At 37.0% G+C, this 27,401-nt stretch overlaps 1 protein-coding gene across 1 annotated transcript in view; it reads left to right on the plus strand.

Annotated features, from left to right (window-relative positions):
* Positions 1 to 27,401, plus strand: part of GAN (gigaxonin) — a 104,251-nt gene that overhangs the window by 38,634 nt on the left and 38,216 nt on the right. Inside the window, exons 2-3 of the mRNA XM_069072233.1 lie at positions 15,135 to 15,249; positions 21,270 to 21,620. Of these exons, the coding sequence (XP_068928334.1) occupies positions 15,135 to 15,249; positions 21,270 to 21,620 (466 nt within the window). The remainder of the gene's footprint in view (positions 1 to 15,134; positions 15,250 to 21,269; positions 21,621 to 27,401) is intronic.

Raw genomic sequence — 27,401 nt, forward strand, 5'->3', positions numbered from 1 at the left:
CTTTCTTTCTTTCTTTCTTTCTTTCTTTCTTTCTTTCTTTCTTTCTTCCTTTCCTTCTTCCTTCCTTTCTTTCTTTCTTTCTTTCTTTTCCTTCCTTCCTTCCTTCCTTCCTTCCTTCCTTCCTTCCTTCCTTTCCTTTCCTTTTACAGGGCAATTGGGGTTAAGTAACTTGCCCAAGGTTACACAGCTAGTTTTTTTTGTGTTACGTGTCTCAGGCTGGATCTGAACTCGGGTCCTCCTGAGTCCAGGGCTGGCGCTTTACTCAATGCACCACCTAGCTGCCCCTAATGTATTACTTTCTTCAGGTTTTGTTGTTGTTTTTTTTTTTACCCCTTTACCAAACTGTTGATTCTCTTTTCATAATTTTCTTACATCACTTTAATTTTTTCCCCAACTTTTCTTTATCTCATTTTATTTAATCTTTTTTGAGCTCTTCCAGGATTTCTTTTGGGACCTGTGACCAATTCACATTTTTCTTTTAATGTATTTCTTTTTTTTTAATGTAGTTCTTTCAACTTCATTGTCTTTTGAGTTTATGCCTTGATCTTCCTTGTTACCATAGTAACTTTCTATAGTCAAGTTTTTTCTTGTTTGCTTATTTTTCCAGCTTATTTCTTGACTTAAAATTTTCAGTTGGACTCTGCTCCCAGGGTAGAGGAGCCACAGCCCCAAGCTTCAGGCCTTTTTTCCTGCTGTCTTCAAAGCTAGCTCTGAGGGTTAGGAGAGTTTTGGTTCTTCCAAGGTTGTATGATCTAAGGAGAGGTATGGTCATTGCTTTCTTTGCCTGTGCTCTGGTCTTTGAGTGACTACAAGCACAGTTTTCCACTCTGAAACTGTAACTAGGGCCTCTGCGCACCTGCGAACAAAGCACTAGGGAGCTATTCCTCTTAGCTCTAGGATTGCTGCCCAGAACTGCATATGGGTAATGTTGCAGAGTCCTGTACCCAGTACCAGTAAATGGTTTCCTGTAATTTCCTCAGTCAGTTGTCTGACCCCCTTAGTATCTGTGAGTTGAGAGCCCCTGAAGTTGCTGCAGTCACTAGTGAACTGCCTCCAAGCCGCCCTGGCATGGCCTGCACATTGAGGTCTGTGCTGGCCTCCAGATCCGACTGCCACTTTGCTGAGACAGACCTTTCCTGTTGACTTCCTAAATTTTGGAGGGCCTATAAATTATTTCATCTGAACCTTTCGTTGGTCCTGCCACTCCAGATTTGAGGTGTTAATTTAAAGTTGTTGTGAGGGGAATTTGGGAGAGCTTAGGTGAGTCCCCACCTTTACTCTGCTATTTTGGCTCTTCCTTCTTTTGTAAATGTTCTTTAGAGACATAGTGACAGTGTACAGTATAAGAAAACTGGTCTCAGAAAAAGGAAAACTCTTCTAGTTGCACTTCTGACATGGCTATGGGACCATAGGCAAGCCACTTAACCTATCAGAACTCTAAACAAGTCTCTAAGACTATGAGTTATAGATAAGATTCTGATCTGCATTGAGAGAGGATGCTTCCTTATTTGAGGTTCCCTATATCAGTGGAATCACAGATCTTTTCTCTATCCTAAATGTCTTTGGCTTTTTTCAAAGAAGTAATAATCTTTTATTGATCTTTTTGTTAATCGTTTTGAAAATCACTAACATGACTACACACGTTTAATTTGTCTTCAGAAATGTCCTCATTTTCATTTCTACAAAATTGTTTCTGAAATGAAGAACTTTAAAAGGAAAAATTATAGATGCATTACACTTGGTCAGAGTCCACCAAAAAGACAATAATCCTAGTATGCTTTTCCTCATGGATATTTTTGTTTCTTTTGACTTCTGTGACACTGCTAACTCAAAGACTCCTTGATAGGTAGCTTGTAATTCTTTGCTTTTCTCTCCTAACTTCTTAAGGTGTGTTTTCTTGTACAATGAAAAAGTTTTCCTTGGCTTGTTGTTTTGCCTCTCTACCTTCTTTTCTTTGGTTATCTTTATTTACTCCTATAGTTTGAATTAACATCTCTGTGTAGATTGCTCCCAGATCTGTGCTGCAGTCTGAGTCTTCTGCAGACCAAGAAATAACCATCAAGAGTATCATTCTTCCCCTAACCCAAATCTACTCACACAGGCTACACAGCTCAGAGCACCTGTGAAGAGCAAGATCCTGATTTACTTCATCTTGTCTTAGTTTTGTACTTCATCACTCCCTGGTTTCCTTGCCTTCACTGATCCTTGACTTTGGTTCTTTGTCATGGTGACCTTTCTTTCCCTTTGTTACTCTGTTTATCTATAACAGCTGTTTCCAGGTCAGTGCAGAATAATTTTCTTGTTTTGGCATCACCTTAATGTTTGTTCATTACTCTCTTGTTTCTTTGACTCTTTCCTCCCTCCAACAGCATTGCCATATAAATGTCAGAACACAAAAAGAGGATTGTATAAACAACCCTGAATTTCCATTTTACTGTGTGTGTGTGTGTGTGTGTGTAAGTGTGTAAAACTCTATAATAAAAAGCTGTTGTGCTTGTCTGAGCTTTCTTTTGAACTTCCTTCTGTTTTTGGTACATTTCTTAAAGGTTTCAGTTTTTGTAACACCATTTGCTAACCCCTATCTCACCACCACCTCCAAAGTAAAAACAGATAAGAAAAGAAAACCCCACAAACGTTGTAACAAATAAGCGTATCAAACAAAACAAATCCCCACAGTGGCCAGGTCCAAGAATGTATGTCTTTGCGTCTTGAGTCCATCATCTCTCTTTTAGGAAGTGGATAACATGCTGGTTGGTTATTGCTTTGATCAGACTATCTAATTCTTCCAAAGTTGTTTTTTTGTATGAGGTTGTTTTCCTTGTGTAAATTGTTTTCTTAGTTCTAATCACTTCACTATATATTAGTTCTTACTGCCCAATATTCTTTTGTGAAATTCTTTTGTCATTTCTTATGACTCAGTATATTACACATTCACAAGTCAGTTTGTTCAGCCATTTCCCAATTGATGAACACTCTTAGATTCCAGTTGTTTTTCTTTTATTTTTTCCCCCTTTGATCCTTCAGGATCAGGAAGATTTATTTTGCATATGATGGATCTCTCCTCAGCATTATCCTTCTTAACCCTTCTCCCTGAATCCTCACCTGTTTCTCTATTGAGTTGGGTATGTTTCTATACCAAACGGGTCTATATTCAGACCTTCTTTATCTGGTTCATGTAAGGATGAGGGTCGTCTAGTGCTTGCTCCTGCCACTTTCCATTGATTTTTTTTGTGTATTCTTCCTAGGAAGTCCAGTAATGAAAGACAGGAAGTTCCACCCCTTTCTTCCTTTCTAAACTAGTATGTTTCTTTTACTCTCCCTTCTTTTTCCCGTCTTGCATTGCTCAAAATATAACCAATCCATCTCTGTGTCCTCTGTTTTTCCTATTTAACTCCCACAAAACCCTTTGAAGACATTAAGATTCTGATGGGATAGTTGTTCTGTTAAGATGTTCGTTATACAACCACTTCTAGTTGCTCAAATAAATTTACCTTTCTAGGTTTCATTGGACTCTTGTGTTTGCATTTCAGAGTTCTTCATCTTCTCTGATCTTTTCAACAGGAATGCTTTAAAATCCTCTGTTCTATTAAAGATTCTTGTAGAATATGCTCAGTTTGACATCATAATTTATTTTTTATTATAAGCCAATATCTTTTTGCCTTTGGGAAAATTGGATTCTGAGATCTCTCACTTATAACCTGTTAGGTCTTGTGTGATCCCAACTATGATTCCTTGGTATTTGAATTACTTCTTTTTGTCTGCTTATAGCTTTTTGCTCTGGATTTTGATAGTGATATTCTAGAGATTTCTTCCTTTGAAATTTCTTTCAGTAGGTGATCATTGGATTATTTCTATCTTCATTTCACCTCCATCCTATTCTGATTCTAATAGACTTGGGAAATTTTCATATATGTCTTGAAATGTGGTTTCAAAGCCTTTTTTGTAAGAAGCATAGTTTATTAAATTGTCTTCATATGGTTTCTAGATAAGTTGTTTTTATTTTGGATAGCCTTTATTGTCTTCTATTTTGTAAATCTTTTTATTTTTATTCTAATATTTCTTGCTATTTCATTGAGTCAGTAGTTCCTGTTTCATTTCTTCTTGTTTTAAGGGACCTTGTTAATTGGGTTACCACTCTCTCTTCTGGGCTATTTATTCTCTTTCCAGTTCTTTCCTTCAGAGCTTTTATTTCATTTTTTTAAACGTCTTGCTTTATTTCTTCCAGGTATTCATGTTGTACTTGTAGAAATTAATTTTTTTCTTTTGAGTCTTTGCTTGCAAGTTGTATAACATTACTCTCTCCTTTTTGGTAGGTGGGTTTTGTTTTGTATCTGTGGAACTTTAATAATTCTTCATAGAATTTGGTATCTTCACTTTATTTATCTCTCTCCAACCTTAGTTCCACAGTTCCAAGACTTTGTACTAGGGCCAAATAGCACACTATGCTGGACTTTTACTTGGGATAGTCAGCCATACTTTGTCTCTACCAGGGTCACCTTAGTTCTTACATTGATTTCTATCATTTGGGATTAGTAATCCTAGATATGTGGGAGTAAAAGTCCTGAATTTTCAGGGCCTTTTAAAAAATATAAGGACAGAAAACTAGGGGCCTCCAAGTCCTAGGTTGACCCAGTGTGAGTGCTGTCACATCTATATTGATGTTATATTATGGCTTAGAATTATGAAACACCATGATCTCAGAAAAAATGAAATTGCAGGAGACTAAAAGGTAATGAAAAGATGAATCATAGATTTAAGGCAGTGACATATTTTGATGACTTATGTGCAAGAAATAGCTTAAAAATCATCCAGGCATGTCTGACTAGAAAAGGACAATGGCAAAGTGCATAGTGGGCTTACTATCAGTGATTACTTGTTCATAATAAGAAGTAAAAATTATCAGTAACATATTATTTTTTATTATTTGTACAGGTTGGTAGGAAAAGTTACTAAATTGTTCATACCTGTTGACTCAGAGATCCTATTCCTAAGTGGGCATATACCATAAAGAAGTAATACAATAATAAATACTTAACAGTTTTTTATATAAATAAGTATTCTTATTTTCCAACATGAGGAAAGAAAATTCTCCTATGTAGCAAAAATCATCATAATACTTATGGTAGTAAGACATGGAAAGCAAAGTGGTTATACAGTGATGAGTGCTTCAGCAAATTGTGATATGAACGTAGTGGAATATATTTGTGCCATAAACAGCAGAGAAATTCAGATAAACTAGGAAATTTTTATATGAAGTGATACTTATTGAAGAAAGTGAAACCAAGAAAAAAAAATAGGTATGTAGTGACAGCCATAGTATAAATTAACATATTATTAAAAGACAGTGGAACTCTGATTAATTGCAATGTGTATTCTTGGGTCCAGAGATTAGGTTGAAACACATTTCCTTTTTCTTGGTGTAGAGGAAGAAACTACAGACTCAGAATGCTGCAAACCCTGCCATGTCTAGTTAGAGTACTGGGTAGTTTTACATAATTTCAAGAAAGGATTCCATGGAGAGGGTTATATTGGGAAATGTCTATTCACTAAGTATCATTTAAAATGGAGATGAGCTTAATTAAAAGAGTAGGCAAGTGTCATGACTGAGGAAGAACAATCAGTTCAAGTGTTTCACTCATATCCACAAGATGTTAGAAGACCTGCAGGAAGGTAGGTCTTCATTGAGTTGATTAGAATATGAAGCAGCTCAGTGGCACACAGTGAATTGAGCCCTGGACTTGAAATAAAGAAGACTTGAGGTCAAAGCCTATCTCAGACAACTAGCTGTGTGACCTTGGGCAAGTCACTTACCCTCTGCCTCATTTTCCTCATCTACAAAATAGAGAGAATAATACCTTTTAACATTACAGGGTGGTTGTGAGGATACAATATAATATTTGTAAAGTACTTGCAAATCATAAAGCACTCTATAAATGCTAGCTATCGTAATTATCCTCAAGGGAAGATTTATATAGGATTATGGACAAGAATCAACAATTTGCTTTCTCTCAATCAATGAGAAGGATAGTAAAGCTGTTGATACTGGTAGGAGGACCAAGGATCCACTGAATTATTCGAGTATAATAGGTAGCATTTCTATAGCACTTTAAGGATTGCAAAATGTCTCCTTTTATCTGTATAGCAACTCTATAAGGTAGGTACTTTTATTATCCCCATTTTACAGATGATAAGGAAACTGTAGCAGACAAGGTAAGTGTGACTTATCCAGGATCACATAGTTAATACACATTTGAGGCAGTGTTTGAACTGGGGTCTTCCTGACTCTAGTACTCTGACCATTCTACCATCCAGCTAGCTCCATATCCTATGATATATGTAAAATGTGATCATGGAAAACTAAAACAATATGAATGTAAAATTTTAGTTAATCCCTAAACCTTTTAGTTGTTCACCCTTACATGTAGTTGGTAATAAGTAACCAGAAAGTATGTAAGTGGCAAGAAAAGATTTACTTCATAATCTGCATGTGTATATTTGCAGATCCCAGGTAATTTTTTTCTGGAGTTTATGATCTAGTGCTACTCAAGGCAATGTCTTTGAAATAATTCTACTAATACAGGTGCTGCATTTTCAGAGACTGTTTCAGAAGGGGAATAAAATTTTTATAACTGGAAGGGACTTTAGGTTTTATATCTCAGTCTCACTTTGCACATGAAGAAAGTAGGTTGGTAAGAGATGTCTGTGACACCAAGGTGGGGAACACCCCAGAGGGGAGGCAACAGAGTAGCAACAACCTTTGTGAACCATAACGGCAACTGAGACAGACAGCAGCAATATCCATAGCTCTTAGCCCAGAGATGGTAAGGGGATTGGACAGCCAGTCAGAAAGAGATTACAAGAGACCCTTTTCTGGCATTGGGTATGGGACCTGGCTCTTATTGGTAACTGTATTGCTCATATGCAGTTCTGGGTAGCAATTTCAAAGTAGAGAGGAGCACTTGTGGTCAGTCACAAAGTAGAAAGCGTTGTGGTTATAGTTTCAGAGCCAAGAGAAACACTAGAACATGTGCTGCAGGGGAACTGGGGTCCTTCCTGGACAAAAGCCAGAGCGCAGGCCAGGAGAGCAGTGACCACACCTCTTCCTGTACCACATCACCTAGGAAGCACTGAAACCTCGCAGACCTCCTAGAATTTATTTTTAAAACAGCATCATGAAAAAGCATGAAACTTGGTACAGGGCCTTTCCACTCTTGGGTGAGCAGAGCCCAAATTTAACATGAAGTCCAAAGCCAAAAAAATAGGCTGGAAAAATAAACAACAACAGAAAAATTGACTCTAAAAAAGCTACTATCGTGGCAGGAAAGACCAAGACACAAATTCAGAAGAAGAAAACCGTGTGAAAAGCTATAAACAAAATCTCCAAAGGAAAAAATACATCTTGAACACAAGTCCAACAAGAATTCCTGGAAGTTAAAGAAAGAGGTAAGAGTCAGGGAGGAAAAATTGGGAAAAGAAATAAGAATGATGCAAGAAAATTATGAAAAGAAAATTAACAGCTTGGTAAAAAGAGGCAGAAAAAATGAAGAAAATAACACCTTAAAAAGTAGGACAAATGGGAGAGGAGTTACAAAAATTCACTAAAGGAAAGAACTCCTTAAAAAGCAGAATTGGCCAAATCTTTTTTTTTTTTGGGTAGGGGGGGTGGAGGGAGTATAAAAATTCACTGACAAAAATAGTTCCTTAAAATTAGAATTGGATGATTGGAAGCTAACAACTCTATGAGACATCAAGAAACAAAGCAAAGTCAAAAGAATGAAAAAATAGAAGGAAATGTGATATACTTCATCAAAAACAAGTCACCTGGAAAAATAGCTCTAGGAGAGATAATTTAAGAATTGTTAGACTACCTGAAAGCCTTGATCAAAATAAGATTCTAAACATATTTCTGCCCTCGTTTCTTAGAACCAGTGGTTAAACTAGAAATTGAAAGATTCTACTGATCACCTTCTGTAAGAGATCCCAAAATGAAAACTCCCAGGAATATTAGAACCAAATTCCTTAACTCCCAAGTCAAAGAGAAAATATTTGATGCATGCAGAAAGAAACAGTTTAAATATTATGAGGCCACAGTCAGGATAACACAAGATTTAGCAGCTTTTGTCTTAAAGAAGCAGAGGGCTCAGAATATGATATTCCAAAAGGCAAAGGAACTAGGATCACAACCTACCTAGCAAAACTGAGTACAGACAATTCTTGCTTTATGTAAATTTGTGTTGCTCAAATTTTACTCCTGAGCAGGCTACAGGACCCCATGCAAGCCCAGCGTTCAGCTTCTGGCAGGGACAACAGAAATGCCAGTGTAGCTCTGCACCAGGGGTTCTTTGCTTCAAGCACTGAGGCCACTCCAACTTCAGGGACCCCAGGCACTAAAACCACTCAGGCTATAGGGGACCAGAGAGCTGCAGAATCCCTTGGGGGCAGGGGAAGGGAAGGTCTGCTGAATGATCCACTTAAAGTTAAGTGAGAACTGGCTATATAACCCTTCAGGGAAAAAATGGATATTTAATGAGATAGACTTTCAAGCATTCTTGATGAAATGTCAACTTTAATCCCCACAATATCGCAAAGATATCAAAGAAAAGGAGTAGGATCTATATGTACAAAAGTACTAATAGCAGCTCCTTCTGTGGTGGCAAAGAATTGGAAATTGAGGAGATGCTTATCAATTGGAGCATGACTAAACAAGTTGTGGCATATGACTGTGACAGAATACTGTTATGCTCTATGAAATAATGAGAGGGATAGGTTCAGGAAAACTGGAAGACCCTATATGAACTGATGCGAAGTGAAGTGCACAGAATCAGAAGATCATTGTAGTAACAGCAGTATTGTAATGATGAACTGCTGTGAAAGATAGCTGCTATTATCAATACAATTATCTAAGACAATTCAAAAGAACTCATGCTAAAAAATGCTGTCCACTTTTAGAAAGAAAACTGATGAACTCTGAGTGCGAATTGAAGTATAATTTTCTTATTTTTTAAATGTTTCTTGCCTTTTTTTGCAACATGGGTAATACAGAGATATGTTTTGAATGATTTCACATGTATAATTGATATATTGCTTGCCTTCTCAGTGAGTAGGGAAGGGACTGGAGGGAGGGAGAGAATTTGGAACTCACAATTTTTTTAAAATGCTAAAAATAAATAATAAATTCAGGGGAAAGGGGGAGACAATATCCTACTACTTCCATAGGCAACCCATTCTACTTTAAAGAAATTCTATTTCAGAGTGGTAGATCAGTGGAATAGGTTAGGTACACGAGACACAGTAGTCAATGACTATAGTAATCTACAAAGACTCCAGATTCTGGGATAAGAACTCAATATTTAACAAAAACTGCTGGAAAAACTGGAAAATAGTATTGTAGAAACTAGGCATAGATCAACCACTTATATATAATGTATGCCAAGCTAGTCAAAATGGGTACACAATTTAGATATAAAAGCTGATACTATAAGCACATTAGGAGAGCAAGAAATAGTTTACCTGTCAGATTTATGGAGAACAGAAGAATTCATGAGAGATGTATCATGAGAGATACAGAACATTATGAAATGCAAAATGCATAATTTGGTTACATTAAATTGAAAAGGTTTTGCATGAACAAAGTCAATGCAACCAAAATTAGAAGGGAAGCAGAAAAATCTGGGAAACAATTTTTACAGCCAACATCTCTGATAAAGGCTTCATTTCTAAAATATATAGAAAACAGTCAAACTTATAAGAATACAAATCATCCCTCAGTTGATAAATGGTCAAAGGATATGAACAGTTTTCAGATGGAGAAATTAAAACTATCATTAGTCACATAAAAAAATGCTCCAAATCAGTTTTGATTAGAGAAATGCAAATCAAAACAACTCTGAGGTACCACATCACATCTGTCAGATTCACTAACATAACAAAACAGTAAAATAATAATCCGTATTGGAGAAGATGTGGAAAAATTGGAACACTAATGCATTGTTGGTGGAGTTGTGAATCGATCTAACCCATTCTGGAAAGCAGTTTGAAACTATGTCCAAAGAGCTATAAAACTATGCATAACTCTTTTGACCCAACAATACCACTTATAGGTCTGTATCCCAAAGAGATCATAAAAATGGGAAAAGGACCCACATGTACAAAAATATTTATAGCGGCCCTTTTTGTGGTGACCAAGAATTGAAAACTGAGGGGATACCCATCGATTGGAGGGGGGGGGGGATGATTGAACAAGTTGTGGTATATAAATGTAATGGAATACTACTGTTCCATAAGAAATGGGGAACAGGAGGATTTCAGAAATACCTGGAAGGATTTGCATGAACAAATGTTGAGTGAAGTGAGCAAAACCAGGAGAACATTGTACACAGTAATAGCTACTTTGTTCCATGACTTTGATAGATTCAACCTCTTCTTAGCAATGAAAGGATCTAAGACAGGTCCAGAAGCTTCATAATGGAAAATGCTATCTGCATCCAAAGAATTATGGTATCTGAATGCAGATTGAAGCATACTATTTGCTCTCTCTTTTTTTGCTATTGTTGTTTCTTGTGGTTTCTTCCATTGGTTCTAATTCTTTACACATGACTAATGTGACAACATATTTTTTAAAAATTCTGTTTCTTGGGGAGTTTTATTATATCCATTTGACATCTGCCTTTTTACAGCTACCATACATTTCTCTGAAGTCCATCAGCTAGAAAAAAGCAAAACAAATCAAATCTCTCTTTCCAATAACAGTCCTTCAAAGACTTGAAGGCTGTTATTATGTACTCCCATTAACTCCTCTTCTTTTGGCTAAATATGACTAATTGTTTCACCCAGTCCTCATATGTCAGAATACACAGTCTCTTCACCATCCTTTCACCTTTCTCTGGGTGCTCTCCAATGACAGTGGCCTAACTAAAATGCGGTGCCCAGAACTGAATACATTAAAGATATGGTCCAACCAGGACATAGTATAGCAGTGTTCCTTTCTTTTCTCTTTCTTTCAAGGTACCATGTCTCTCCTAATAAAATCCAAGAACACATAGAGTTGTCACCAAAAGAAAAAAGGGCTGGGGGAGATGTGAGGGGCAGTGAAAAGGCTATTTTGTACAGTCCTGGTGTCAGATCAAGGTTCAGCCTAACTAAATTCAGAGAGGTTCCTCATTAAAAGTTTGACCATGGTGATTTTTTTTCCCCTAATGCACAAGCATTCATAAAATCTGTCTTGTAAGGCATGGAGAAGAGGTTGTCATCTGAATCGATGGGAAGAGTACACATATTAATGGATTCACTGATCCTTAAAGTTGAAATATGAGTGTTTTAACTAAACTTTTAAAGATAGCAGCACTACATTGCTGTCCATTTTGGCCAGTATGATTCTGACTGCAATTTTTCTTTTCCCAATAGAACAAGGGGAGTCTTAATGGAACATGATAGGTGGTAGGGACAGGGTGTGTGTGTGTGTGTGTGTGTGTGTGTGTGTAAGAATATATATATAATGTATAGTGTATCTATCTACCTGCCTACCTATCTATCTCTCTGTCTAATCTATTGGAAGCTAGAGACTCAAGTCTCCAGCAGATACCTGCTTATCAAGGCCAGGGAAGTGATACAACCAAGGCAATCCATGATGCAGGTGAAGGCCATGGTTTATGAGGTTTCAGGGAAATATTGGTAGCTTGATTGACCTTCTGTGATAGGACATTGGCAGTCATCTAATTTTTCTCTGCCCTAGTTTTTAACTTACCAATAAAAGTAAAAAGTTGGATTTGGTCACTGAGGTCCTTTCCAGCTCTAAATCTGCTTACTATTCTATGATCCTATTTCTTGCCATAAGAGAGGCTAGGCTTTAAAAACCAGAAAGGGTTTTGTTGCTGCTGCTGTTGTTTTTATTTTTGCAGTCACACTGGCATACATTGAACTTGTAGTCAACTAAGATCTTTTTCATGTGAATGTGTGTTAAACTAGGTTCCATCCAATTAGAATTAATTTTTGACCATAAGGGCCAACCAAATGCCTTTTTTTCTACCTAAATTTAGTTTTAGTTTTGAATTCTGTCAATACATCTTTCTAATATGTTGGATTTTTTTTTAACTTCAAATTCTGTCTTCAATTTTCAGTTCTTTCTTAGTATTATTCATGAATGTGATAAATAAATGCCTTTATCTTCAGCCAAATTTATGTAACAGATGAACAGGACAGGAACAGGTTCTGTGGCAGACTTCCATCCTACTTAACATTAAGCAGAGCTCTTTCAGTACAGTTATTCAGTGAACTTGATCTTCCTTAGTACTATGCCTTTTGGAATTATAGACTTAGAGAACACCTTTGTGTGTATCTGCACTAACAGGTGCTCAAATCAAACACACGTAGTAAGCTTCACAATGTCATTTGAATGATTAAGCATTTATTAAGCATTTACTATGTACCAGACATTCTGCTAAGTGCTAGGAATACAAAATCAACCCCTGCCCTTAAGGACATTTTAATATGGAAAAACAAATTAAATATAGGGGAGTGGGGGCCAAGAAAGGGAAATTTGAGTCTGGGAAGTCACTGGGAGGGTGAGTTGATGTTTAAGGGGTCAGCTGACACACCTATTCTGTAAGCAATGATTGTTGGAGGGTGGTGGGGTCAAGAGGGATTGAAATGGCCAAATTTGCTGGGAAGTTAAAGAAAAATTTGCTGCTTAGCTATACTTAGTGGATGGTTTGTACTTAATCATCAATAAAGAAAGCTAGAGGGCCTCAAGACAAAGATAAAAGAATTACCTTTCTCTGTGGGGCTTGGAGAAGGGCAGTTGGTCAGCCTAATACAGTCTTGTGTCATACAGGATATATTACATTTACAACATAATATAGTAACTTAGAAGAGAGAAGTGTATAATATATAGGGTTTGTTTTTTAATTTTGTAGCTAAGTGGTGTAGTGGATAGAGTGCTGAATTTGAATCAGAAAGACCTGAGTTCAAATCCAGTCTCAGACACTAGCTGTTTAACCCTGAACAAGTCACTTAATCTCTGATTGCCTCTTCATCTTTGAAATGGAAATAATAATAGCACCTACCTTACTGGGTTGTTGCGAGTATCAAATGAGATATTTGTAAAGCACTTTGCAACCATGAAGCATTATGTAAATGGTAGATATTATTATTTTAAAAAAAAAAACAATTTAAAGTTAAGACCTTTAGCTCCTAGCTAATTAGAAGCTTCAATTTCCAGACTGTCTTAATTGCTTGAGAGTTCAGATAACTGAGGTTTTACAATGACATAAATTGGTGAATTTTACAGTTGTGAACTATCCCTTTCTACCATTTCATCTATGATTCCTTTCTTACCGTCTACTGGTGATTCTGAAATAATTCTTTCCATCAACATTTTTTTCTAGGTAGTCAGTTCCTGATTTAATTAATTCAGCCATACATTTGGGTTGCCTCTCATTCAGGTATTATATACCTAGATGATTCAGACTAATTTTTAATATTCATCTGAGTTTGAAATATTATTAAAAAGACAGTCTGTTCCTAAAAATTATACTTATCTTTTAAAGCCAAATGAATTTGGTTATCCATGCTTCCAGTAATACTTTCCTACTTTTTATTGAGAGTTGACTGTCAGCTCATCCCACTTAATAAAAGTGTCAAATATCTTGAGATACCTGGCATATAATAACTCAAAGCCTATATGACAGCCTGCAGGTAAGTTCTGAAGATGATGACTGTGCCTGCAAACTGGAGGTATCTTTGTATTTACATAGTCAGAGGGATGCTGGCCTCACAACAGTCTTTCCCTTGACAACTGAAATTGTATAATTTTAGGGGAGGTGGAAAAAGGAAAAAGAGGGGATATATATATTTTGCTTTTTGGAGGGCAGTTGGGGTTAAGGGACTTGCCTAAGGTCACACAGCTAGTTTTTGTGTTAAGTGTCTGAGGCAAGATTTGAACTCAGGTCCTCCTGACTCCAGGGCCAGTGCTCTATTCACTGCGCCACCTAGCAATATATATTTATATAGTGTCTGTTATGTGCCAGGCCTTGGGCTAAATGCTTTACAGTTATTCTTATCTGACTTTTAAAATACAAAGAACAACCCATTTAAGAACCTAATGACTAGTTTTATTGGGATTTAAGAACAACATATAAGATGTTTCAAACTTGTATTCATGTAAACAGTGACTTTGTTCCTTTTTTGGAAATAATGATTCTTGGACAGCATCTGTAGTGCTGTTCATGGAATTTGAATTAATTTTGGCATAATGTTCAAAAGAGGCTCTTAGAATTGAGTGTGTGATGGGTGCAATAAGCAAAGAGAATCAGAAATAGCAATCTAAGTTTTAGATATATGAATTTAGGTTCTCTCTAGTTTGTGACTGGATCTGTTATTTCATTTATCTAATTAAATTGTAACTTTGATAAGTGACCTCTACCAATCACCACCTTCTCCACAATTTAGTCTTTTTTTTTTTTTTTTTAAGCAATTGGGGTTAAGTAACTTGCTCAAGGTTACACGGCCAGTTATTTCTGGGTGTGGTGCTAAGTATCTGAGCCCGGATTTGATCCAGGTCATCCCGACACTGGAGCCGGTGCTCTTACTCGCTGAGCCACCTGGCTGCCCCTAAGCAATTGGGGTTAAGTAACTTGCTCAAGGTTACACGGCCAGGTGTTTCTGGGTGGGTGCTAAGTGTCTGAGCCCGGGATTCGATCTCCAGGTCTTCTCAACACTGGAGCCGGTGCTCTTACTCGCTGTGCTACCTGGCCACCCCACAATTTAGTCTTAAAGAATTTCTTGGGGCACTGAAATATTAAATTACCTTTCTAGGGTCACACAACCAATATGTTTTAGAGTCTTAACTTGAACCCAGATAGGTCTTCCTGACTTGAGACTGATTTTCTATGTATTTCTGTGTATCATATATAGTACAGAAATTCTAAAAAAAAAAAAAAAGTTTAATAATAAAAAAAATCAGAAGCTTTATAAAAGTTTTACAAACCTAAAGTTGTTGAATTGATTTATTTAAAGGTAATAGCTTTATTGATGAAAAAAAGTTATAATCTGGAGTATTTTATACATAAAAATTCATTAGCTTCTGTATTTTAACATTTAGATACCTCTGTAACAACATTTTTTATTCCCTTTCCTAGAACAAAATTAAACTATAATCCTCCAAAAGATGATGGATCAACTTATAAAATTGAACTTGAAGGAATATCAGTAATGGTTATGCGAGAGATCCTGGATTACATCTTCAGTGGACAGGTATGATGTAAAACAGAAGAGAAGGAAGATCTAAAGACTTCTCAAGGCGGAGGAGGGTTTCCTTTTCTCACTTTTATAACAAAGATCCACAACAACTGTAATCTTAGTTTCAAGTTGTATATATGACTGACTGGTAGATATTGTTTGCTGACTGACAGCACTACAGATGTATCCTTCCAGAGCTCTGCTCAGCCTAAAATCCCTCCAGCATTGTGAACCACAGCAATGGAGTTGTAAACAGACAAAGCCATCTTGTTCAAACAATTCATTTTACAGGCATAGGCCTAGGGAAGTTGCGACTCTACAGTTTGCCATTCTGTTTTCCTACTCCCAGAATATTTCCAGGAATATAAGGAAAAGGGATACCTTGTTGCCTTCAAGTTTTCTTTTCTTTTATTCCTTCAAACCCCTGGAAGTGTTAGAGTTCACAATGTTTCAGTTGGTCTTGAAAACCTGTTATATATAAAAGCTGGAATCTTGAATTTTAGAAATAATTTTGTAGAACTAGTTCTTTGTGACCATTTCCCCCAAACTGTGGCTAGTATGTGTACACATACACACACATACACACTACATACATACATACACATACACACACACACACACACTTACCTTACACCTATCTCAGTCTCACTGATAATAATTTAAGACCACTGTCACAGGAGCAACCTTTTCTTGCCTTAATTTTTTCTACTTTTATATTCCAATACTCTGTATCTAGCCCCCTTCCCCTATGTCTCCTAAATCTCTGGAGTAAGGGAGAAAAAAGTAATTGAAACCTATTTTTTTACTCTTATTTTCTCTACTCCAAGATGTAATTTGGAAGATATTATGAGGACATGCTTTTCCCAAAGAGTATAGGTTAGTATATTTTCATTCAGTGAATATTAAGGTCCTACTGTATATGCAAGGCCTTGGGTTAGGTTAAACACTAGGAAAGGTCTACCAATAAGATACTCAAAGGTCTTATAATCTAGGAAGGCAGCCAAACCATACACAATGAACACAAGATGGAATATTAAGAACATAAAAGATTTACACCTGAGGTGCTGTGGGTTCAAAGGAGGAATTACATTCAGTTAAGGAGTTTCCTCCTCTGGTTATGCTGGAATAGACTTTGATCTATCTAATGTATAGTAGTAGTCTTTTCGTCCCTTATCCTTTCTCCTTCCTTTATTTTACTATTCTTTCTTTTCTCTTTGCTTCCCTTTTTACCTTTTCTTCTTGTACATTCTTTCATTTACAGGTGTGCATTCTGCCCATAGTCAAACAATGATCACTAAACATTATGAATTTTATATTTAGCTTCATGACAAACTTGAAATTAAGTTAATTTTGTTTTGCTTTCCCATGAAAACACAATTTTATGCTTTCCTGTGAAATAATCAAAGACATTCCAGGATGTCTCAGAGCCATTATTGGAAGTTAGTTTAACTTGTATAGCTTGTTTTAAATAAAGTTCTCATGCAACATTTTAGATTCCAGGTTGAATATTAAAGCCTTGTTGTTTTAAACCTCTGTTTTATTCTCCCATGTAATTTAAAGTTTTAACTATAATAAGATATTTATACAAAAGGTCCTGACAGGAGTTTTATTCGGTGTGATACATTTTTGCTTTTTCAAGTATGTTTCTTGAGAAAACTTCCCCTTATTAACAAAGTACTGATATGGATTGAGCAATACTCTAGTCCATGTCATATGACAGACAAGTCCAGCAGCTTTGGGCTCCTGTTGTCTAAGATTATTACAACAATATTTTGATTATACTGTGAGAAGCAGACTAAAAATTGCTTTGACTATATACTATGGAATTATTTATTTTCATTTCTAATTAAAGGTTAGGTACTTACTAACTCTTTGGGATGTTCTTAATAATGTATAAGTAATTCTAGAAAGATTACACAGGCCTTTTGACAGTGACATAGGTCACTGTGACAGAGAAAAGTGAAGAGGTGGTAGGGGGTCCTGAGGCTAGAAGTGTAAGTCAATTGGGTGAAAGTACAAAATAAAAAAAAAATTCTTTCTGAAAAGCAACTTTTTGAGAGTTGTTCTGAAGATTAGTATAAATTAAGATCTATCTATTTACTTTGTAGATCTAAAGTATTATATGATGCTTGATATTCAAAATAATGACTAAAATATTAGAAGATCCTAACTTAAAATTTGTTCAATATATTGGCATTAGTAAAAGCAAGAAAACAGACAAAATTTTTACCAATAATGATGGTAATATTTTAAGGGTTGATCTGTTAACCAGAGAATTCAGTTAATTAGAACATGCCATTCTCAAGAATTAAAGACAGTCTCAAGAATCAGAGGGCAGAGTCAAGATGGCAGAGTAGAAACAGGACTTCCTCAAGGCTCCTGCTTCCCACCTCCTCCAATTCATGTAAAAGGTGACTCTGAACAAACTTTGGAGCTACAGAACCCACAAAATGACACAGAGAAGCTAACCTTTCACTGAGGACAAGCCCGGCAGGCCAGCAGGAATCAGCCAGAGTAGTGGTCTGGGAGCTGAACGCAGTCCCCTGTGAGCAGGAGGTTTTAGCCTCAGGGCAGCCACAACCAGCCACCAGCTGGAGGGAATTCAGATCACCAGCAGTTGTGGTGGTTTCCAGAATTATCAACCCATAGATGCTAAGGACAGAGTGAGAGGGTGGAGGTCCTGGGGTGTGTGACCAGTTTGCCAGAGTGTAGGGAGGCTTCAGAGAAGGCACCCAACTAATAGCTCCAGCAGCTGAGAAAACCCCAGCGATTGGGACAAACCCCCCCCCACCACCACCAACCCACCCCCCTGGTAGCAGAGTTCTACTGTGGCAAAAAGCTCAAAAGTCAAGTAATTGAGTGGCAATATGAGCAAGCAAAGCAAACAGAGAAATCTGACATTAGACTCCTATTTTGGGGACAAAAAGAATCAAAACATGGAACAGGAGAAAGAAGTCAGAACTCCTGCACCAAAAGCTTCCAAGAAAAATATGAATTGGTTACAGGCCATAGAGGAGCTTAAGAAGGATTTTGATAACCGATAAGAGAAGTGGAGGAAAAATTGGGAAGAGAAATGAGAATGATGCAAGAAAATCATGAAAAGAGAGTCAACAACCTGACTGAAGAAAGTAACACCTTAAAAAATAGACTAACTCAAATGGCAAAAGAGGCTCAAAAAGCCATTGAGGAGAAAAATGCCTTAAAAAGCCAAATTTGCCAGATGGAAAAAGAATCTGAAAAGCTCACTGAAGAGAACCATTCCTTCAGAATTAGATTGGAGCAAATGGAAGCTAGTGACTTTATGAGGAATCAAGACGCTATTAAACAGATCCAAACAAGTGAAAAAATAGAAAGCAGTGTGAAATATCTCATTGGAAAAGCCACTGATCTGAAAATAGATCCAGGAGAAATAATTTAAAAATTATTGGACTACCTGAAAGCCATGATCAAAAAAAGAACCTAGAAATCATCCTTCAAGGAATTCTCAAGGAAAATTGCCCTGATGTTTTAGAACCAGAGGGCAAAATAGAGGTTGAAAGAATTCACAGATCACCTCCTGAAAAAGATCCCAAAAAGAAAACTCCTAGGAATATTATAGCCAGGTTCTGGAGTTCCCAGATCAAGGAGAAAATATTACATGCAGCCGGAAAGAAACAATTTAAATACTGTGAAAACAACACTGGCCCTATAGTCAGGAGGACCATCTGGCTTCAGATACTTAACACAAAAACTAGCCATGTGACCTTGGGCAAGTCACTTAACCCGATTGCTCTCCAAAAAGCAAAAAAAAAAAAATTTTTTTTAAATAAATACTGTGGAAACACAATCAAGATAACCCAGGATCTGGCAGCTTCTACACTGAGGGATCGAAGGGCTTGGAATGTGATATTCCAGAGCTCAAAAGAGCTAGGAGTAAAACCAAGAATCACCTACCCAGCAAAACTGAGTATCATGTTTCAGGGGAAAATATGGTCATTCAGTGGAATAGAGGACTTTCAAGCATTCTTGATAGAAAAAAACCTGAGCTGAACAGAAAATTTGACATTCAGACACAAGAAGCAAGAGAAGTATGAGAAGGTAAACAGGGAAAAGAAATCATAAGGAACTTCACAAAGTTGAACTATTTACATTCCTACATGGTAAAACAATAATTTTAAATTATGAAACTTTTCTCAGTATGAGATAGTTGAAGGGAATAGAAATGTGTTTGTGTGTGTATGTGTATCACACACACATACATATATATGTCTATATAGAAGGGTATATGGGCATATGAATACATATGTGAGTGTGTATATATGTGTACAGGTATACATAGATAGAGGGTACAGGACCACTTGAATAGGAAGGGATGATACTTAAAAGGTGAAATTAAGAGGTGAGAGAGGAATATAATGAGAGGAGATGGGGAGAGATAGAATGGGGTAAATTATCTCATAAAGAAGAAGCAAGGGAAAATTGTTACAATGGAGGGGAAGAACAGGAAGGCAAAAGGGAATGAGTCAACCTTATTCTCAATGAATTTGGCTTAGAGAGGGAATGATATACACACTAAATAGGGTATCTCACCCTACAGGAGAGTAGGGGGGGAAAGAGAATGAGGGGGGATGATGGAAGGGAGAGCAGGCTGGGGGGGAGAGAAGTTGGAAGCACCCACTTTTGAAAAGGGACAGGATCAAAGTAGAGAATAGAACAAGCGAGGGTGGGATGGTGTAGCGGCAAGCACCCCGAGCGTCCTCAGGGTTTGCTGCCCATACAGGTTCTTGGATCTGCTTTGTTAAAGGAAAGCAACTCAAAATGGGTTAACAAGCTTACTTTAATCAGTCAGACATATATCGTTTACCTTGTTCAGGGGAAAAAGGTCAGCACCCCGAACTTCAAAGCATACAGGCAGAATCATCAAGACAGAAACAGATCAAGTAGACAGATTTCCAAACTGTCCAACCATTACATCCATACCCAGTCAACATCTGGGTTTCCACATCTGGGTTTTTCAAAGCCAGGGGACTCTCAACAACGGCTTCCCAGAATTCAGATCAAATCACAGAACACTTCTCAAAGTGAGTCCCAAAACAAAGCTACACATCAGGGCTTATATAGCCTCCTGGCTCAGAGAATGTAACAACCTTATTGACTCACTGGCCAATCAAGAAGTATCTACTGAAAAACAAGCCTCCCTCCCCAGGCTTCAGGTGCATTTTAGCCTAGGGGCAGGGAAGATCTTCCAAATTTGCATTCCCATTACAGATGGGATGGAAGGAAATATAGTCAGTCTTTCACAATATGTCCACTATGGAAATGTTTTGCATAGCTACACATGTACAACCTATATTGAACTGCTTATCTTCCTAGTAAGGGTGGATGACGAGGTAGGCAGGGAAAAAGTCTGGAATTCAAAGGTTTAAAATCAAATGTTATATATATTTATATAATTATTATTATTTTACATGTAACTGGGAAATAAGATATACAGGCACTGGGACATAGAGATCTACCATGGAAAGTCAGAGGGGGGATGGGGGAAGATATAGGAGAGAGCAAATTGGGGGAGGGGGTATTCAGTGGGATCTCTGTTTCTCGGTAGTGGGTAGGGGAAAAATGGGGAGAAAATTTGTATCTCAAAATTTTGTGGAAATGAATGATGTAAAAAAATTTTTTTTTTAAATAAAGACAGTCTCTTACCTTAGTGAGCATATGTTTTAATAGAGGAGACTTGTACATGTAGTGGTATAGTCAGGAGATACACACACACACACACACACACACACATATATAGTGTAGCTACAAGGTAATTGTAGAGGGTAAAGTAGTACAAGCTTCTATGACCATGAAAAATCCCCAACAGAAAGTTATGTTTGAGCTGAATATTGAAGGAAGCTATCCACAAAGGGCATACATTATCAGTTCTTCTTTTCCAACTTTTCTTGCTCAGTGTGCCTTTAACATTTGCTTAAAAAAAAAATTGTCAGTACTTTTGGTTTCAAGTGTTTGGAATTTAGTTTTGAATATAAAATATGTATATAAAATTCTTACAGATCAGGCTAAATGAAGATACAATACAAGATGTTGTTCAAGCAGCAGACTTGTTGCTGCTGACAGATCTGAAAACTCTCTGCTGCGAATTTTTGGAAGGTTGTATTGCTGCTGAGAACTGCATTGGCATTCGAGACTTTGCACTGCATTATTGTTTGCATCATGTACATTATCTTGCTACGGAATACCTGGAGACTCACTTCCGAGATGTCAGCAGCACTGAAGAATTCTTAGAACTAAATCCTCAAAAGCTGAAAGAAGTGATTTCTCTTGAGAAGTTAAATGTTGGCAATGAAAGATATGTATTTGAAGCAGTTATTCGATGGATATCCCATGATTCAGAAATAAGAAAGGTATTGTAGAGGCATTTGTGTTCTAATTTGTCTTTCTGAGTATTTATTTTAGTTTTTTGCCTGTTTTGCTTTATCCTATTGTAATAAGCAACTTACAAATTGAACTTAATTCAGCAAGCTAAGAAGCACTGGAGGTACAAAGACAAAATGAAACCATCTGTGCTCTGAGGAAGGTTTCATCCTGTTCAAAAAGTAACTCAAACAATACTTAGATTAAGAATAATAACTAGAGATGGCTAGGTGGCACAGTGAATAGAGCACCATTCCTGGAGTCAGGAGGACCTGAGTTCAAATGTGGACTCAGACACTTAACCACTTAACAATTACTAGCCATGTGACCTTGGGCAAGTCACTTAACCCCAACTGCCCTACCTTTCCCCCACCCAAAAAAAAAAAGCAAGAATAATAACTGACATGAATGTAGTATTTTGAGGTTTTCAAAGACTTGATATACATTACTTCATTTGAACCTCATAGCAACCCATTTGTAATAGGTGTTAGAGATATGATTCCTGTTTTATAGTTGATCAGTTTTTGGAATGCATTTTCTTAGTAAGTTGGTTGTTTGGAACTCTGAACTCTTTTCCCCTTAGAAATGGTGCTATATAAAATGTGAATAAATTCCCATGCCAGTCCACAAAAGTCTATTTAAAACAAACTGTTATTGTCCTCAAGTCCTAACTATACTATGGAATCCAACCATTCTTTGGCACATTGTACTTAAGGGGACATGCATTATAAATTTCAAGTAGGCTACTGGTGATATGCCTACTCCAACCATTTGAGGTTTCCCTCTTTCATTATCTAGCTTTTGTTGAGATCCTCAGATAAGGGTGGGAGGTACTAGAATAGAACTCATAGGCAGAGAAAGAAAAGGTCAATTACATAGCAAGAAGCAGGGACTTTAAAAGTTCTTGTTAGGACTAACCCGAAGTCTTTTAGGTTTTATTTTAGGTATTTATTATTAGGTATTATTGTTTGCTTTGGGCAAAGAGATTTTGATTAGGAGGGTTTTGTTCAGCTCCTTTGTGTGGCAGTCAGGAGAGTTGCTTAAGAAATATAGCTCATGGGGATGGCTAGGTGGTGCAGTGAGTAAAGCACCGGCCTTGGAGTCAAGAGGTCCTGAGTTCGGTTCCAGCCTCAGACAACACTCACACAACACACGAAAAAACTAGTCATGTAACTTTGAGCAAGTTATTTAACCCCAATTGCCCTCGAAAAGGCAAAAAAAAAAAATATAGTTCATTTGTACACAGTAACAGCAATGATGTAATGATGATTAACTGAAAGATTTAGCTACTCTTATCAATACAGTGATCCAAGACAATTCCAAAGGATTCATGTTGAAAATGCCAATTCACCTCCAGAGAAGTAACTGATGGAGTCTGAGTACAGATTGAAACATAATTTTTTCACTTTCTTTTTGTTACTTTTCTTTTTTGCAACATTATTAATATGGAAATGTGTTTTGCATATCACATTGCTTGCTGCCTTAATAGGTGGGGGAGAGGAAGGGAGAAGAAAGAATTTGGGACTCAAAATTTGTTTTAAAATGAATGTTAAAAATAATAATTTTTCTAGAGAGAAGTTAATTTTTTTAAAAATCTTGTTCAACAATATAGAACCATAGACTGTCTTAAGATGAAAGTTACTTTAGGTATGATCTAGTCCATAGCTTCTTAACCTTTTTTGTTTGTTTTTGGCCCTTTTGGAAGTCAGTAAAGCCTTTGATTACTTTCTCATAATAGTGTTTTAAAATAAAATAGAACACATAAAGTTACAAAGGAAGTCAGTTACATTGAAATGGAGCTATCAAAAATTTTTTTAAAAACTTTGTATACCCCAGGTTAAGAATCCCTAATCTAGTCCAAAACTGTCTTGTTACATATGATGAAACTGAAACACAGAAAGAAATTCACAGTTTTAGGTCCAGTGAGTGTAATCTGTAGAAAAGGGGCTCAAGGTGTAGCGATGGAGAGGCAGGAGAAGAGTGAGCCTTCAGTGGCTGTCCCCTTATGTAAATTTTCTAAGTCAGATGTTCCCATTGTGAATAAGACCCTTAAGTTATTTTGAATTTTAGCTATCAAATTGATAATTTCTCTTAGTATATTTTAGGGTTGTGGTGCTAATTTTTCTTCATATACATATGCATCAAAGTATTTTGCATATCATTGCAATTTATTGTTCTCATACTAGTGTTATTCAACAAAGCTATTGAAATTCCTTCAGAACTCCCTAATTAAAAGGGGGAAATAAATAAATGATTGACGGGGGGGGGGGGGGGGCAACCTCCCTAACTTCCCAGTTCATCAAGCTGTTCAGTTTTAATGACATAGTCCTCCACCTTACCTTAATTAACAAACATTGATTTAGTTATCATCCACAAGTGTTCCACTTCCATGTTCATGAACTCTGAAATTCCTTTATCAGATCATAATCTTTTATCATTCCCTCTACCTTTAAACCCTTTTGTCTTTCACCCACCAATTCTTTCTTTTTAAAAAAATATTTTATTTTTTCCTAGTTACATGTAAAAACAACTTTTAACATTCCTTTTTTGAAATGTTGAGTTCCACATTCTCTCCCTTTCTCCCCTTCCCCTTCCTTAGATGTTAAGCACTTTGATATAGGTTATACACATGTAGTCATGCAAAACATATTTCCATATTAGTCATATTGTGAAAGAAAACAAAACAAAAAAAGTAAAAAATAGTATACTCTGATCTGCATTCAGACTCCATCAGCTCTTTCTCTGGAGGGGAATAGCATTTTTTTTATCATGAGTCCTTTGGAATCGTCTAGGGTTATTGTATTACTGACAGTATATTCACAGTTCACCTGCGAATTCACATTCAGTCACTCACAGTTCATCATCACACAAAATTGCTGTTATTATGTACAGTGTTCTCCTGGTTCTATGCACTTCACTTTGCATTACTCATGTAAATCCAGGTTTTTCTGAAGCCATCCTACTCAGTATTTCTTATAGTACAGTAGTATTCCATCACAGTCATAGAGCACAGCTTATTCAGCCATTCCCCAACCAATGGACATCCCCTCAATTTCCAGTTCTTTGCCACCACAAAAAGAACTGCTATAAATAATTTTATATTTAGGTCCTTTTCCTCTTATTTTTTTTCAAGCTCTTCGGGATACAGACATAGTAGTAGTATTGTGGATGAAAGAATGTGCACACTTTTTAATGTTCCCATGTCCCCTCCAACATTTATCATTTCCTTTTCTGTCATATTAGCCAATCTGATAGGTGTGAGGTGGTACCTCAGAGTTGTTTTAATTTGCACTTCTCTGATCAGTAGTGAATTAGAGCATTTTTTCATATGACTACAGATAGCTTTGATTTCTTCATCTGAAAACTTCCTGTTCATATCATTTAACCACTTATCAATTAAGGAATGATTCATATTCTTATAAATTTGACTCAGTTCTCTAGATGCTTGAGAAATGAGACATTTTATCACACTTGATGTAAAAAAAAAACTTTCCCTAGCTTTCTGCTTTCCTTCTAATCTTGGTTGCATTGGTTTTATTTATGCAGAAACTTTTTAATTTAATATAATCAAAATTATCCATTTTGTATCTCATAATGCTGTTTCTTGTTTGGTCATAAATTCTTCCCTTCTCTGTAGATCTGACAGATAAACTATTCCTTGCTCTCCTGATTTGTTTATATACCACCCTTTGTGTTAATCATGTACCCATTTGGACCTTATCTCAGTATACAGTGTAAGATGTTGGTCTATACCTAGTTTCTGCTTATTGTTTTCCAGTTTTCCCAGTAGTTTTTGTCAAATAGGCATGAGTCTTTTACCCTCCAATTCTTTCCCAAGAAATTACCACTGTATAAGCTACACTCTTCTCATTTCCCTATTTTGACCATTTGATGAACCAGTTCAACTCCATATTCAAGTCTCTTTCCTCCTCATCCTATCTGTAGTCATGTATTGTCAAGCCCCAACTTTCCACTATCTACTCCCTCTACTCCTATTCACTTACTGCTGAACAGAACTAGAGAAAAGTCATAAAACTGTGCTGACTGGGGGCAGCTAGGTGGTGCAGTGAATAGAGCACCAGCCCTGGAGTCAGGAGTACCAGAGTTCAAATCCAGCCTCAGACACTTATCACAAAAACTAGCCATGTGACCTTGGGCAAATCACTTAACCCCAATTGCCCTCCAAAAAGAAAAAAAAATGTGCTGACTGTGTCAATTACAAATTCATATTACATAATCTTAACTAGGCCTCCTCTGTTGCAGTATGCCAATTGCATCTCCCTAATCAATTCACTATACTTCTTGCCACAGTGACTCTACCAGACCTTTTCACTCCTCGGTCCTCTCTTGGCACCCTTCTTTTGATGCCTTGCTGGGGAGTACTTTGCCTTATACCTAATTGAAAAAATTGTGAGAGCTCACTAAGAGCTCCTTCTCCCTTTCTCATCTCACATCACTCAGGTGTCTTCCCCAACTACATATATATACTCCACCCCTGTCTCACATAAAGAAGTGGCCCTTCTGCTTGCTAAGACACCCACCTTTATGTGTACAAGTGATCCTATTCCATCCTATCTTTTCCAGTATTGTAGTTCCCTTTATCAGATACATGCCAACTCATCTTCAGTTTCTGTCTACTGTCTGCTTCTCCACTGCCAACAAATAAACCCATATATGCCTCATTCTTAAAAAAATCATTTGATCTGACCATCCTTGCTAGTTATCATCCTTTTTCTTTCTTCCCTTTTGAAGTGGCTAAACTCCTTAAGAAAGAGGTCTACAATTAGTCCCACAATTTTTTTCCTTCATACTCATTTCTAAGTCTTGCTGCTGTCTGGATTCTGACTTCATTCAACTAATACTACTCTCTTCTAAGTTACCAGTGATTTCTTAATTTCCAAATTTAATGCCCTTTCCTTAATCCTCATCCTTCTTGACCTCTTTTCAAACTATGACATTGTCTTCTCCACGGTATTTTCTTCTCCCTGTTTTTATGACATACTTCTTTCTTGATTTTCCTCCTACCTGACTTCTCAGTCTCCTCTCTTTGATCTTCCTCCAGACTTCCCAAGGGTCTGTCCTAGACCCTTTTTCTTCTCCCTCTATATATCTTGTATCTGTATATCTTGGTGATTTCATTAGCTCTAGTTGATTATATCTGTGCATATAATTCCCAGATTTATTTATCCATGATAGAAGTGGGAACCTGTGGCCTCAAGGCCATATATGACCTTCTAGGTCTTTAGGTATGGTCTTTTCACTGAGTTCAAGTTTTACAGAACAGATCCTTTTATTAAGGGGTCACTTATTGTACCCATGAGTGCATGGTCCAACTGCTGCTTTCAGTCGTTATTGTGTATCTCCTTAATGCCTTTAGATTATGAGCTATTGGAGACGGCTGTGACCTGGTGAGCTTTGAAAAATCAGAACAGGAAACCAAGAGAGGGATGGGTTATGCTAGGTTAAGGAGATTTGTTTTGTGAAGTTTGGATTCATTCAAAGGGCCACACTTGAGGACCTAGAGGGCCACATATGGCCATGAGACTGTAGGTTCCCCACCCCTGATAACATTTCTCCTGATCTCCATATTCACATCACCATCTGCTTATCAGACATCTCTCACTGGTTGTCTTGGGATGAAACTCAGCATGTTCAAAACAGAACTCATTAAATTTCCCCCCAAATCTATCTCTTTCCAAACTTCCCTATTTCTGTAGAGGACACCATCATCCCGGGCACTCCCAATGTTATCTTCTACTTCTCACCCTCAC

Source organism: Petaurus breviceps, unplaced genomic scaffold, assembly GCF_028583685.1.
Source record: "Petaurus breviceps papuanus isolate PSGF00001 unplaced genomic scaffold, PetGlider_PUasm1.0 90845, whole genome shotgun sequence".
NCBI lineage: Eukaryota > Metazoa > Chordata > Mammalia > Diprotodontia > Petauridae > Petaurus > Petaurus breviceps.